Source organism: Seriola lalandi, unplaced genomic scaffold (assembly GCF_002814215.2).
Source record: "Seriola lalandi dorsalis isolate HSWRI2012SDOR001 ecotype SW California unplaced genomic scaffold, Sedor1 jcf7180002054784, whole genome shotgun sequence".
Lineage (NCBI taxonomy): Eukaryota > Metazoa > Chordata > Actinopteri > Carangiformes > Carangidae > Seriola > Seriola lalandi.
In genome coordinates, this window is record NW_019525337.1 from 1,126,572 (window position 1) to 1,141,590 (window position 15,019).

General features: G+C 40.7%; 1 protein-coding gene across 1 annotated transcript in view; it reads right to left on the reverse strand.

Annotated features, from left to right (window-relative positions):
• The window catches only part of adamtsl3 (ADAMTS-like 3), a 196,309-nt gene continuing 181,290 nt past the window's right edge, over window positions 1-15,019 (reverse strand). The window contains exons 23-30 of the mRNA XM_023425560.2: window positions 14,476-14,658; window positions 14,201-14,326; window positions 13,824-14,072; window positions 8,874-9,057; window positions 5,611-5,815; window positions 5,418-5,521; window positions 3,452-3,666; window positions 1-2,751 (exon numbers count right to left, since the gene is read on the reverse strand). Of these exons, the coding sequence (XP_023281328.2) occupies window positions 2,633-2,751; window positions 3,452-3,666; window positions 5,418-5,521; window positions 5,611-5,815; window positions 8,874-9,057; window positions 13,824-14,072; window positions 14,201-14,326; window positions 14,476-14,658 (1,385 nt within the window). The 3' untranslated portion in view covers window positions 1-2,632. The remainder of the gene's footprint in view (window positions 2,752-3,451; window positions 3,667-5,417; window positions 5,522-5,610; window positions 5,816-8,873; window positions 9,058-13,823; window positions 14,073-14,200; window positions 14,327-14,475; window positions 14,659-15,019) is intronic.

Consider the following 15,019-nt stretch of genomic DNA (forward strand, 5'->3'; position numbering starts at 1 on the left):
TTTATGAAGTGATCAATCTGTCTTTAATCCTTTGCATTGTTATCTAAAGCACTTAGATGATTTGATGTACTACTTCATGTTCCCTCAGTCAAGCTGCAAATCCACAAGCATCATAATGTCACTACGTCAGATAGACTGTATGAAGTCATCAGGGAGAAACACTGAAGAATGTACTTTACTGAATGGCATTTCACAATGGAGATAGAAAACATTGGAGATTGACCTTAAACATGCAAATGAAACCAGCTGAGTGGGAGCAAACACACCACCCATTATACAAGTGCTTTATATTCTAAGATCTTAAACAGGAGTTAAAAAGACACTTTAACCATGAATAAGTAAGAAAATAGAAGTCTCACACAATCTACATTGCTCAATATATGATATTGCACTTAGAACACAGCATATACAAGACATTTTTACAATGCAGCACATCGGTATAAGAACCAACACAAAAGTAACATGAACAGACCCATCAGTCAAAAACATCGTTGTGCTGGTGCCTCAATGATCTGACTTTTCTTCTCTTGTAATATTGAAATTATTTCACAAACTGTCAGAGATTCAGAGTGTGGTGTTGATGAATCTGTGGATATGAATTCATGCTTCTCTTCTCTCTTCAGTGACATGTGACAATCACGAGCCAGTACCTTCACACAGGTGAATGGTTTTTTGAGGACTAAATTCCTCTTTATGTACATAGGTGACTTGACGATGCTATTTTAAATCACACACAGGACTTCCACTGCTCGATTTTGTCTACAGGGTTTCACCAGTCCTGTAACCCCACGAATAATGTTTCATTCTGGATGCCGCCACTGTACATAGACCTTTAGTTTGTGACCCTAACATCAAACCAACATTTTACCTTTGATTTACCATCTTCCTCTCAATGTCTAATCCAAATTTGGACCATTTTAAATTCTATCCACTCAGCCAACAATTCATTCTAATCTCAATCATTTTCCTCTTGAAATATCTTTGCACATTTGGATCTCTGACACTCTCTCTGGCCTGGACTTTAATCCCTCGTCAACTGGTCTGCCTTAACCCCAACCATCCAATCCCATCCAGGTCTGCCTGATTGTTTCCTGGATTCTCCTTATCCCATCACTCACTCATCACACTTCTCTACTCCCCTGCCACGTTGAGGCTGAATGGGGGTCCACATGGTGTGTGGACTCTTGAGTGACATAAGTCAACCTGTGCCTTAGGTCCCTATTCCAAAGTCGATTGCCTTGGTTGGGGGGAGCCATTGAGAATCACTACTCCAACCCTTACCATGACATCTGACATATCTGACATGATCTTTCCCAAACCTCAAGAACTGAAGTTGTCTAACCTTTAACCATATGTTAACCACATTTTAGTTGCCATAATCACCCACCCATAGCCATCCCATGAATGCCACACAGATAGTAAGAATAGATCATCTTAAAAAATGACGGCACTGAACATCAAAAAATGTTGACATTAGGAAAATGTGGGGATGTGGGGTTCTGAATGCCAACACAACATTTTAGACTGAAGTCACTAATATTTGGTTTTGTATTGATGTTTTTGTGTCAGTATCTTTATTTACAATTTCCAATGAAGAAAAAGGAGTCAGTGTGTCTACCAAACTTTGAAGCTTGTCAGGATAGAAAAGCCTTTGAAACAGCATCATGGGACTCTGCACCCACACTGAAGAAAATCTATTAGGATTAGCAGCTCTTTAAAGCAAGGTGACAGACAATACCCATTTAATGGTGTGGATAGTCAGGGATAGATTAAAGGATGGTTTTGGTTTATTACAATCACAAACTATTGTGGGTCCAAGTTTTCCAGTTTTGGCCATCAATTCAATCAGTAGTAAAAACTGTAGATATTTATTTTTATTCAGTTTCAACTTCAGTAGTTTGGATGACACGGCTGAAGTGATTATAACCTGGATCATTGTCTCACTTCTTGTGTCTCTTGGTTGTATCAGTAATGCTGTTTCCAGATGTCGGTAATTACTTCATTGAGTAGAAAAGATGGTCAAAACTATAACAATTAGACCGATGTTGTAATAAACCAGAAGTTCTCTTTAATGATCTCAGATGAATCATTTTACAAAAACACCATTGAATAATACAAATAAATAAAGAACAATTTAAAGGCAGAAATGTATGACTGCAATTTTTCTAGGCTGTTTTTGTGTTGCTGTTGAATGGTGAATCTTACATATCAGCTGGGGTTTACACCACTGCCTGATATTTCATAGCTAACAAAGGGCAAACCAATACATCAGTGTAAGTTTGAGGGCAGCGATACAGGTTCTACAATAAGCAATATATTCCTTTGTGGCTGGGCCACCTTTATAGAACGTCACTGGCAACAAAATATTCTGTTTTCGAGGAAAGTCCAAAACTTCCATTTGATCCACATCGTGAACGTGGATTGGATCCAGATCAGAAAATGAAGCCCCCTCATCCTTCCAGCATTTTGAGATGCTGTTGAGTTTCCTTTTAGGAAGCCAAAGAACTGGACCACAGCTTGTCCAGTTTACATATGTGCAGGTCTCGAAGCATCCACTCACAGATGTCGTCCTCCCAGTCATTGCTCAGTTGTTGATCTCGTGTCCATCTGTGGTTATAACTGCTCACTGTCACTAGGTGGAGTCAGCATCCTGTGAACATGACCCACAGCATCTCTGTTTATACATATCCAGGTAGCACAGCTTTAGTCTCTTCACCACATTGCAGTACTGGGTGGTGTCCTTGCATTCACCTGCATGGGAATAAAACACCTCATTTATTCACTTAAGAACAACGTAAAATGTCAACAAAAAAATAATTGAAGACGAGCAAACACATTTTCCACAATGCAAAACAGGCTCGGGAGAAGGTAAAAAAAACTGAAACAGGACTTCAGAAAATAAAAGACCACTACAACCGGCGTGGCAAGGGTTGCCACCCATCATGTATAATACGGGATCGTCCTGTATTTGAAATTAAATGCTGCGTCCTGTATTGAATGAATATGGGACGCAATTTGTCCCATATGTTCATGTTATGTCCTCAAAGTGCTGTGAATAATGTAATGTCAAGTAATAATTTTGCATAATCTTTCCGGGACTTCAGGCCGTGATGGAAACGCAGACAACAATGGGCCACAGGATCTTTTAGTTCCTGAAGAAAAGTACCCAGAACTTTAAGTCCCGGGTACTTTTTGGTAGAAACTTGGCCATACACTACAAAACACAACATCAAAAAGTAAAGAAAGTTTGTTCAAAATAAAATTAGTATTGAATTTAAATGGGTTTATTTAAAAGTTAATTTCAATGACTGCTTATAAAATAAAATATACAACTGTTTAAGTGGTGCATCATTTCTTTAAAAAAGTTTCTTGATTATAATGTCAGATTTCTAAATGTAAAGGAGCGATAAAACTGCCTGCTGGTTTTAACAAAGGTCACACACACACTTACTCCCACAGGTGGTGGTGTTGCAGTGCTGCCAGGTGGAGGGCCGTTGGAGCCAGGCACAGTGCTGGTCAGCCAGTATCCTGCCACTCTTGCGGTGAACACAGTCCACCCTGCGTGACTGAAAGCCACTCCCACAGACTACGGTGCATGCCCGCCACACACCAGGACGCCACTGGACATCACAGAGGTCTGAGGAGCAGTTACGTACTGAAAAAGGCCTGAAAGAGAGTTGTTGTTTGTCTTCAGTGTTACACATTTATTGCTGTAGCTGTTTTGCACAGGGACCTGTTTCACACAGCAGATTTATTCAGGTTTAACTATAGTAACCACCATGGTATATGCTAGCTTTCTATGGAATGGGTTAATTTAAGAGGGTCAGATAAGAACAAAAAAACAGCTTGCCTACAAATTGATCAGATCACTGGGAAAATGGAGTCATCACTCTGACTGCAGCCTGACATGGAAAGAAAGACCACCAAGCCACATCGGGTTTCTTTCCTGGTCATACCAGAAATACAGGTGGGACATGGATGTGCATGTGGATACATGATCCACATGGGTCCACATAGCTCCAAAATGTCAGGGCTCATGGGGTAATGCCAATCAGCAGTGATATGTACCATCTGACTGTGTTCCAAGACAGACAAACTGTGCAACAGCAACTGACTATTGTGGGATGTGCTGGATGATCTGCACAGGCTTCACCTCACAACTTGCAAGATGCAATGTCTTAAAGGAACCGTCACATTTTTTCAAGTTTGTCTAATACTAATACTCACATGCTCATATGTATAAGGAAACAGTCTCACCAGGAGGAGGAACAATTACAGCAATCAAAACCTGATTCAATGTGTATATGGGCATGTTAGCACTCTTTTAAGAGACTTGAGAAAAACCTAGCCTTTAATTCAGGGGTCTCCAACAGGTTGCTCGTGAGCTACCAGTAGCTGGTATTTCTCTTGGTTCTTATGTGGTCTATTCCAGATGTTACTTTTAGAATTCTTACAGTTTTTAACTATTGCAAAAACACAGTTCCTGAAACTAGGACCCTGTTTGTCAAAACCCCACACACACAAACCAACACCATATACACAAAATACAAAACCTCTTATATCTCTTGGAAAAGCAAGCACTACATCGAAAACTAAATAAACTCTTCCAAAACCATGCTTTAGCTTCCAAACTTTACACACAAACACCAAACATCCGTCCTCTCGCCACTCCCTGTCCTCTGTGTCTTCTTGCTCCTCCTCCTCCTTCTCCTCTTCCTTCTCTAGGCTGCCTCTTTCTCCTCTTCCTATTTCTCCTCTTGCTCCTTCTCCTCTTCCTATTTCTCCTCTTGCTCTTCCTCCTCTTACTCGACCACCTCTTCCTCTATTTCTTTCTCCAAAATTTTCCTCCGTTGTTGTGCACACCAAAGAGCAAACCTGACTCCTATTTATGTTGATCAAGCTGTGATTTCTGTGTGATCTGACTGGTTACATGTGTCTTCACACATGCATCCTGAGTTCAGGTGATTGCTACCTGAGCGTGGTGTTTCAGTGGCAATGTTTAGCAATTAACACACAAAGGCTTTCAGTTTTGAATGATGTGTCTAATGTACAGAAGTTAATTTGGTGTCTTGCAAAACACTGTGTGTAGTGTTTTGCAAAAAGTGTGAGGCCGAGAATGTGCGTATAGTTGTACAAGTCTGGGCTGACATTTTGCTCCTTGAGTATCGAGTTTCAAAATCTGTGCATTTTTGATTTTTGTGTGTAAGCAATCATGAAAAACTGTAATATTATACATAATCTAACATGTTGATGTTACATGTGATGTAACCCCCATCCTCTCATGTGAATGCACTCACAGCTCAGACAGTAAACCTTAGCTGTAAAAGGAGTAAATGGAGCCATTTAACAACCAGCTTTGTGAGAACATAGAGAGAGTACTGTGATGTATACAGTGAGTTGCATTTGAGTGTGTGTACCTCTCCCTGAGATCACAGTCTGTGTATGAGGAGCCATTGGCATGTTGGCAGATGACAGATCTCTTCTGAACAGTGGTGGTGGGTCCTAAACACCTCCCTGAACACTGAAATTGGGGAACAGAATTTACACTTAATACATTTCATTTTCAACAGCGTGTAACACTCACACGTTAGATTCTGTGTATGAATGTACCTTTCCCCATGGACTGGTGACCCAGGTGGGACAGTTATCGGCAGTGCACGGCTCTGTGTCTGTGGGCCGGCTTATACTCTCACAGGCAGCTGCTGACTGGGTCCTCACTTCACCTCTGGCGTCCAGCTGCTGACAGGAGACCTGCCTCTGTTTCCAGCCACTGCCACATGAGGCTGAACACTTTGACCACTCTGATACCAGCCATCTGATATGATGACATCAAACAACAAATACAGAAATTCACAACAGGGGATAACTGTGTATGCATTGCTTTGTAAGATATAATGCATATGCATTAAACATGAATCTGTCAATCACAACATCAGATGATCAGACAGCTTGTAAATAAACCTCTAGATTAGCCAAACGGTAAAATTATTACTTAATGTGTCTGATATACACATCACTCGTCACACACATCTCACACAGACCCCTGCTTCAACTCTCACCCATCCTACTGCCATAGCTGTGCTTACAGTCTTGCTGTGCAATGAGTGATTATTACCAACATTTGAGGTTTGCTCACTTTCATTTTTACTGCCAAATAAAGTAGTTTAGATCATCTGAATTGCAGTACCTTGGCTTGTTTATGACCTGTCTGATAGGCTGACCCCTCATGTTTCTTGCCTAGTCTGATTTCATTGCGCTAATGTTGCTTTGTTCCAAGATCTCAGCAATAACTTTGGTAAGTAAAATGTTAAAGGAGCTATTTGTAAGTTTTTTGACATGAGCCGCGTTTTGAAGATTGTGAAAAATTATTACTTGACATTACATTATTCACAGCACTTTGATGACAAAACATGAACGAAAATACGGGACAAATAGTGTCACGTATTCATTCAATACAGGACGCATCATTTTATTTTTAAATACAGGACGATCCTGTATTATACATGACAGGTGCCAACCTTAACCACTCTGGTTGTTGTGGTCCTTTATCTTTTTTAAGCCCTGTTTAAGTTTTTTTTTTACCTTCTCCCGGGCCTGTTTTGCAGTGTGGAAAATGTGTTTGCTCGCTCCCTGCGGACTTTTAAACGTGGGGGGTGAAATAAAATGCAGTGAGTACTCGACCAGTCAGAAATGTTCAGCACTGCAGACCACAAAGTACTGCCCCCTGACCCTGGTTCCTGCCGTCGACACATGCATAGTTCCTCAAACGATCCCTGGTTCCTGGGGAAAGTTCCTGCAGTGGAAATGTGGCTATAGCATTAGCATTAACAGCTGTTAACTTGGCAGTCTAAAAGAAACGTTGCGAGTTCAGCATCAGACTTCATTCCTTTCCTCATCCAACAGTTGCCTCCAGAGGTATAAACAAACACCAATGTTAACTTTTGTTTGGCTTCTATTTCTATCACTTCTTTTCTTTCGCATGCTAACTAGCTAACTCTGCCCTGGCTGGACTGTGTCACTTTCCTACATATTATAACCTCTTGTGCTGTAAAAGCAACAATGGCTGAAGCTCTTGGCAAGACTGACAAGTGAACAGCTGAGAGAAAACATGCAAACTCCATACAGAAAGGCCCCAGGCTCAGGGTTCGAACCCAGAACCTTCTCGCTGTAAGGCGACATTGCTAACCACTGCTTATCCACTGGATTATCCTTTAAGCATTTGCCAAAAAATATCTTTGTACTTGTAGCTGGCCATAGCTATATGATAATGCTGTGTTTATGTCCATGTGATTTAGTAAAGAAAGAAGCCAACACTGGTTATATACTGTATGTAACTTGTATTTTACTAAACCACACAAAAGTATGAGATATAATTTTTATAACAGTCCCTCACTGGCAGTCTGCCATTGCCTGCCTTATTTTAATATGGAAATAACTTCCTCTCAAAAGGTTTCAATGTCTATGATGTCTTTCAGCCTGCAATGCCAGAGCCCTGGCTTTGAGCTAATAGGGGGTCATTTGTGTTACATTAGAGAGTGAAGCTGGTTTAGTGTGTGGTAGCCAGGTGGGGAGCTGACTAATGGGCTATATGATGGGTAAAGGCCGGTTGGCAGAGCTGGAAACAGCAGGGGGCTGAGGGTGAAGGGATTCTGCTGAGTTACACTTCTTCTGGGATCTGGCTGCTCTTCATGAATTCATTAGCAGGCTACCCTCCTTGTGTTTCTCCCTCATCAAAGTCAGTGTGTGAAAGAGTCTGCACTGGATATGCACATTTACACTAGAAATTAAATATCAATCAGTCATGTAATGCAATTTGTTTGATTGCATGTTTCTGAATATCCTGTCAATATAAAACGGGTTGTCCATTAGAAACTTCTGTTCTGCATTTCCATGGAGACCTTCTGGCCTTGTGATCGAAAGGAATTTGTAGAAGCTTCACCTCAGGGAAGTAATATAGCTGAAGTTGCTGAAGAGCCACAGTGCACATAGACTGTATACATGCTGGTTTTAGCCTAGGTGGCACCATTGGCCAGACTGCAGCATCACAAATATTAATACCCCAAATAATGTGTGTTTCATATGTGTATTTACTCAATGAACATATACATGGGCAGAATAATACCACCATCGCTTTTGTCCATTAAGATAATATAGTCCTCACAAAAGTCATTGTTGAGATCTGGGAACTCAAAAGTATTACAAAAAATAGATACTATGTGTTAAGAGAGGTTGATTGTCACATGATCAGACATGTTGTAAGAGACAGTTTTGCCAGATAAGGTGCCACTTTGTTTGCAGCTAAAAACTTACAGTGAATGCTCTCATAATCCCTGATTGTACAGGGATACATTTGCCACAGCACGACAGACAGTCGGTCAGTGAACAATGATGGATCTGACAGATGCTTAAATAGTCTGGATAAGGTCTGACTAACCTTGAAGTTTGTATCAAACGTCTTGAATTGATACAAACCTGTTGGACCTATTATTAGAGGTGATGCCAAGTTCATTAATCTCATTCATTACCTTCTTAGTTAATAGAACCAAAGGCCAGACTGACATAAATAAAACACAAGTTGCAATAAATTGTCGTTTTCCTTCAAAATATATCAAAGTGAAAGAGGCAAAACTCAAACTGCAAAATACCAACAGGCCACAGAAACGCATTCGCCTGAACATCAGTGAAAATATTCCACTGACAGCATGGCAGGCTATTCTGTCTCTTCATAGGCATACCACTCCATTGTTCTTTATTTATTTTATCTTGATCATTTCTTACTCTCCCTCTGGCTCCTTATATGAGCCAATTGGACAATCTGCTTCCTGAACAGCAGGACATCCTGACATCTACATGTGTAGATATGTACAGTGTACCTGGGAGGGCAGTCCTGTCTGTTGCAGGGAACTGGGGAGGTGATGGGTTTTGGTATGTGCTGACACATGGTGGGCTGAACGTCCTTTCCATCCAGAGTGGCACAGTGAATCCTCCGCAGCCAAGTCCCTCTGTTCCCACAGGAAGCACTGCATGTGATCCAATCCCCAAAACGCCAGCCAAACTCTGTGGACCCACATGTAAAACACAACCAACAAAAAACACACTTTAGAACAAACAGCTTTAATTGCCATCCAAAATTAGCTAATCTCAGTGTACATGAGTGTTCTGCACAGATTCTCACTTTTTAATTTCAGATTTTGAAATGCCCGACGTAGAGGCAACAGACTGCCTGAGGCAAAGGGGAGGCAGCAGACAGAGGCACTATATAATGAATAATAGTAAACCTGAATACAATGATGCACTGAGTTACTCTGTGGAACAGTTCAACATGACATACTCATGGAAATCATTATATTTATCCGTCCATTCATTCATCCATCCATCTCTTAATAAGACCGGCACTTACATCCATATGATGCTGATTGAAATACCTGAATGTATTAAATCTCTGAAGAGCGTATTTATGTGTATTGATTATGTAGAATATTTGAGATTGGTGCAGAATTAGAATTGAGTTTAAATTACCCAATTCATTTCTGTTGTTTTTTGTTTTTTTTTTCTTTGCTCAAACTCAAAGATATTTTACTATGAAAATACAGGCTGGAACTAATTATTATTAGCATTTTTCCTTTGCCTTGCTAAATTACACAAATATATATATAAACTGAATAAAAAAGTTCAACTTTAACCTGATGATTGTGCTAAAAGTAACAGGATGACCAAATTTATTTCAGATAATCCTGTGGAGAACATGACTGTCTGAACCAAATATCATGACCACGCTTCAAACGAAATGATCTGATTTTGGCATGCTGCCTCAGCTGAGCAAATCAGGACTGCACTACTCTGGCGAATTGAGCATCAAAAGGCAGATCAGAAATAACACCTAGGTTGTGAGCCTCTTGTCAAATGTTACTAGACAAGGTCCCCAGACTAGCGAGGATATTATTGATGCTGCTTGTGCTGGGGCTTCAAGGGCTAATGAGAATCACCTCTGACTTGGAGTCCTTCAGTTGCAAGAAATTATTGGACATCCATATTTTAATATCTGCAAGGCAGGAAAAGATGCAGGGTTCCTCCTTGGAACCAGACTTTATTGAGAAATACAACTGTGTCATCCACAGAGCAGTTAAATTAATATTGTGTCTACTGATGATTTGCCCCAGTTGTAGCATGTAAATGGTAAACAAGAAGGGGGCCATAATAGACCCCTGGGGGACCCCACAAAACAGAGAAGCACAAGAATAGGAGGCATCTCCAAGCATAACAGAGAAGGACCTGTTCGACAGATAAGATATGAACCAATCCAGCACCTCATCACTGATACCAACACAGTTTTTCAAATGGCTGATAGAGACATTGTGGTCGACTGTGTCAAAAGCTGAGCTAAGGTTTGGGAGAGTTAAAACTGAGTAAAGGCCATTGTCGGCTGCAAGCAGCAAGTCATTGGTGACTGGACCAGAGTGGTCTCAGTACTGTGGAGGGAGCGGAAATCAGACTGAAATTTCTCAAAGATTTCATTATTATTCATAAAAGAAATGATGTGTAGATACAATCTTTTCTAAAATCTTTGATAAAAATGGCGGCTTCAAGATGGGTATGAAATTACTTAAAACTGAGAGGTTTAGTGAGGGCTTATTTAAAAGAGGGGAAACAGTTGCAGTTGCAAATGAAGGGGAAAATACCAGTCCACACAGAGCAGTTGATATTGACTAAAATGTCTGGACCAACCATCTCAAATACAACTTTTAAAAACCATGTAGGAATGCAGTCTGAAAGGTTGGTAGATGATTCTAAAAGTTTAACATTGCATTCCAGGGTTGGTAGACAGCAGTGGCGATTGCTCTAAGACTGCAAGGGAAGCTCAGCTTCCCCTAAAATGTCAACAAAATAAGTGGTCAAATATGTGCTGTTGTGTGAACATTTCATTGACTAAATATGCGCTAGAACACGTTCATCTTTTGTTCAGAATCAGCTACTTATCACAGGTAACCGACACGACTTCTTCTCATTCATCCCCGCAGCGCCACAGAGCTTTACACAGTGTAGACGCCGAGCGTCTCCTGACTTCAATGGGGAAGCAAAGAGTGGGTTGTTCCACTGCAGTGAAACTAGACGGTCATTGGATAAATGCTGGGCTTTGTCCCGCCCATCGGACGCTCAGCGTCTCTGGGGGTCTATGGGACAGTGGGCTGGCCCGGGCGCTCGGCTTCTGCATGATGATTGGATGATCTGTCTGAGGCCTAGTCCCTTTTTGATTGACAGCGAAATGAGCGAATCAGCGATCTTGAAGTATAAGCATCCACCGGAGCCGTTTTCAAGTTTTTCATTCCGGAGTTGATCTGGAGACGTTACTGATCCTCAGCGACTTTGTCTTTGTTAAAAACGACTAGCGTTGTGTTTGGCAACTCTCTTCTGTCACTCTGCGAATTTACATATAAATAAACGGACACATTTTATGATGTAGGCTGAAAATTATCTTCCCCTCCTTATAAGACCAGCAACCGCCACTGGTAGACAGATTGTGCTAAAGTGTGTTAGTGGGCAGTAGTCAACATCAGGCTCCACAAGTTCAGTGTCAAAGCGCTGTCTAATATCGACTATTTTATTGTAGAAGTAGCTAAGAAATTCCTCACATCTCTCAGTGGTTGATTCAGCTGGCTGGCAAGATGGGGGACAAATAAGAGTACTGGCATTAAGCCAGCTAGCAATAGCAACATTTGCCTAACAAATTCATAATAATGGTAACAGCAAGTTAGCTAAAATTATCATGTCTACAGCCGGTCACTAATAAAAACAGTCTTATAACATTATAAACCATCACGTTATTGACACATGGAGGAGAAGTCCAAGTTGGACCCTTTAGCAGTTTGTAATGCTCTCCATCTTGATAAAGTCAGACTTGTATTTGCTCTGATCCACAGTCGGACTGGGAAAAAAATTCAGCCTTGGACTTATCTGCTGGGACAGGCCACAGAAATGACACTGACAGAGCTGATAAGGCACTAACAGAGCCAGTAAAAACGTATAAAAGTTTATGGATGTTTTGACCATTCACTGGCTGACTGGAATTTGAGCTGGCAGTCCCCATGGCCAGTCCGCTGACCTGGTCATATCTTATTTCTTTGTCGGAGGCCATTTTAGCTGAAAAACATGCGTTTTTCAGTGTAGGTATGAGCCTGCCATTGATCACCTATTATAGGCAGCAATCTCCTCCCTTTCTGCTTCACCTGCCAGTAATGTTTCTTTTGTTGTAGGAAACAACAACAACCTACACGCTGAAAGTTTTGGTGCAATCACACAGTTGACATACCTTTGTGCTGTTTTCTTTGTGGGTAATCAGCCATTTAATGACAGTGCTTGCCTCCCCATGAACAAATGATCCACCAAGTCGTGTTATTTTGAAGAGGCACCATCACTGTATCCTGGGCTTGACGCTGCTCAGGATTAATTGTGATTGGTTTAAAGCAGCCTTTATCAAAGTATGGTTGGTAGACCACACGTGGTCTGCAAGTGATCCCTGGTGGTCCCAGAGTAAATTTGTTAATATAATGTTTTAAATTTTGTGTTTCTCAAACTGTCTGAGTGACCATAAAGCCTATAGCAGTGAGTAATGTATATGTGTTGTTTTCAATTTTAAATCAACTCACATGTAAATTCAAACATTATTTTAATTGGTTGTTTTACAGTGCAGTTGGAATTGACTGTAACTGACAACAACACTGTCTACTCACGTAGCTTCGCCAGTTCACAGTTCATGTTTTAGGATAGCCTACACCTCCTAAATGATTAATGTGACATTTGAAAGGAAATGGGGATGAATCTTACGATTAACCTGCCCTGGGATTGAGCCAAATTTCACCAAACACTGATAAAACACAAGATCATGGACATATATAGAGATATGCTCTTACATATCTTACTTATGCACCGTACAGCCAAGTGATTACTATTTAACTCTGCATTTACTTTAAATAAGTACTCTAACTTAATATTTAAAACAGCTTTTGGTACAGTTTGATCATTGTACTCACACACTCAACAACCTTGCCACCCACACAGACATTTGGAGCTTTGTCTTTACATTTAACGCACCACTGACTCACTATCAGATATGACTTCTTTTAATGACTTTCACTCTTCTTTTCCTGCTTACCTTAAATGTGCTTTTTGTTTTTGAATGTATTTTTTATATTTGTGACTGTAAGTAGTGACTGTAGGCTCAGTACTATTAACATCACATCATTTCATTTGGTCTGGTAGCTGTTAATTTACTTTATATCTTGTTAGTTTTTTGATGTTGCATGATACTTCTAACAGATGTGGTGTAGTTGTGTTGATGTTATGATACTGTTTCTGCTGATTATTATCATTTTATTTTGGCTTCACTGCCTATACATTTCTATGGGTTCGTGTCTGAGGACCCGTTGAAAACAAGGTATAAAGGGGCTTATGCTCAAATGTAAAAAATTCTAAATAAATAAATGTAATGTCAAGACAAAAAAAAATCATCTTATGTATGGTGAATTCAGCATGGACAAAACTATGAAATTAAAAACATTTCCAAAATAAACAATTTTCATTTAAGTTTAAGCTTTGGGAACAGTCTGTGTAGCATAGTACTTATATAGGGTCCATCAAAGGTCCACCTACTAGTGGACTAGAACCTTTTATTTTTTCACACTGCATCATTGTACGCTGCATAAACTATCATATGTATTTCATATGATAGTAACATTTATTTAGTATTCTTTCATAAAAAAAGCTGGTATCTGAACAGGTTTATATAAACACACTCCACACGGCATGCAGGTCAACTTAACTCTCACCTTTGGTGTGAATTTGTATCCAGGCATACAGCATTTGTCTCATACTGTTGATGAGGGCCTGGCACTGGTAGCGGCCTGAGAACTTCACCTGGAGTGTGTTGACCTCAAGGACACGACCCCCCACCAGCATCCTGTACTGCAGACCCGGACCAGGACCCTGGGTCTGGGCTGGACGTGAGACCACCTTCAGGGTCTGGTTGTTGTAGTCCCAGCGCACTGGTAGTATGTGGTCAGGAACTACTGGACAACCTTTTTAAAGACACAAGCAGACTGAATGTACATATGAAAGTGCTTGAAGGAGGACTGCTTTTACACATAACAGTCTGTCTGCAGGGGCCGAGTAGAACTACTGCAGGTGAAAAGATTTGTGCGTGTACCTATTCGTAGAATGTCTCCAGGTTTGATAAAAACATGTGTTCCACGGGTTGATGCCATGAGGACCCGTTTCCTGTTCAGCTCTTGTGAGACTGGAACAACCCTGCCTCCTCCAGCTGGATATGGAGCTGTGCACACACACACACACACACACACATTGAAAAAAGTGGACACACCCATAATGTTATTCCAGATTTTATTATCTGAGCATGTGCAAGTATGATTGTACAAAGTTGTATATGATGAGAAGTTATGTACAGTTAGTGTGTGAACCCACCGTAGACCTGCAGGAGCGTAGAGGCAGTGGACTTTCCTATGGTGTTGGTGGCAGTGCAGGAGTAGGTGCCTTGGCTGTGCAGAGAAACATTTGTGATCCACAGTGAACCAGGGGGAAGGGAGACAACACTGGAATCTAAAGGTCCATTCTTCCTGTGCCACGTCACAGTGGGCTGAGGAACACCTGACACACAGAGACCAGAGGGACCAATGATAAAGACTGGGAAACACTTGAGATTATAACTTACAATTCAATTATTTTATATGTAGTGTCTATTGTGTATCAATAAAGCACTTACTGGGTACCTATACTGATACTCGACTTTCTTAGTTCTTCCCTGTACTTACTATGTCAGTAGGCAAGACAAATGTTTAGGGAGTAAAGGGGCAATTTAAAAATAAATTACATGAAGTATTTTTAAAGTATTAAGTACCTATTAAGAATTACAAAGTACAGTAATATCATTACGGTGTAACAAGGTGGGGACAACAGGGAACATGCACGTGCAGAGATGGAGCTCAAAGGATGCTTGAGCACCTGCCAT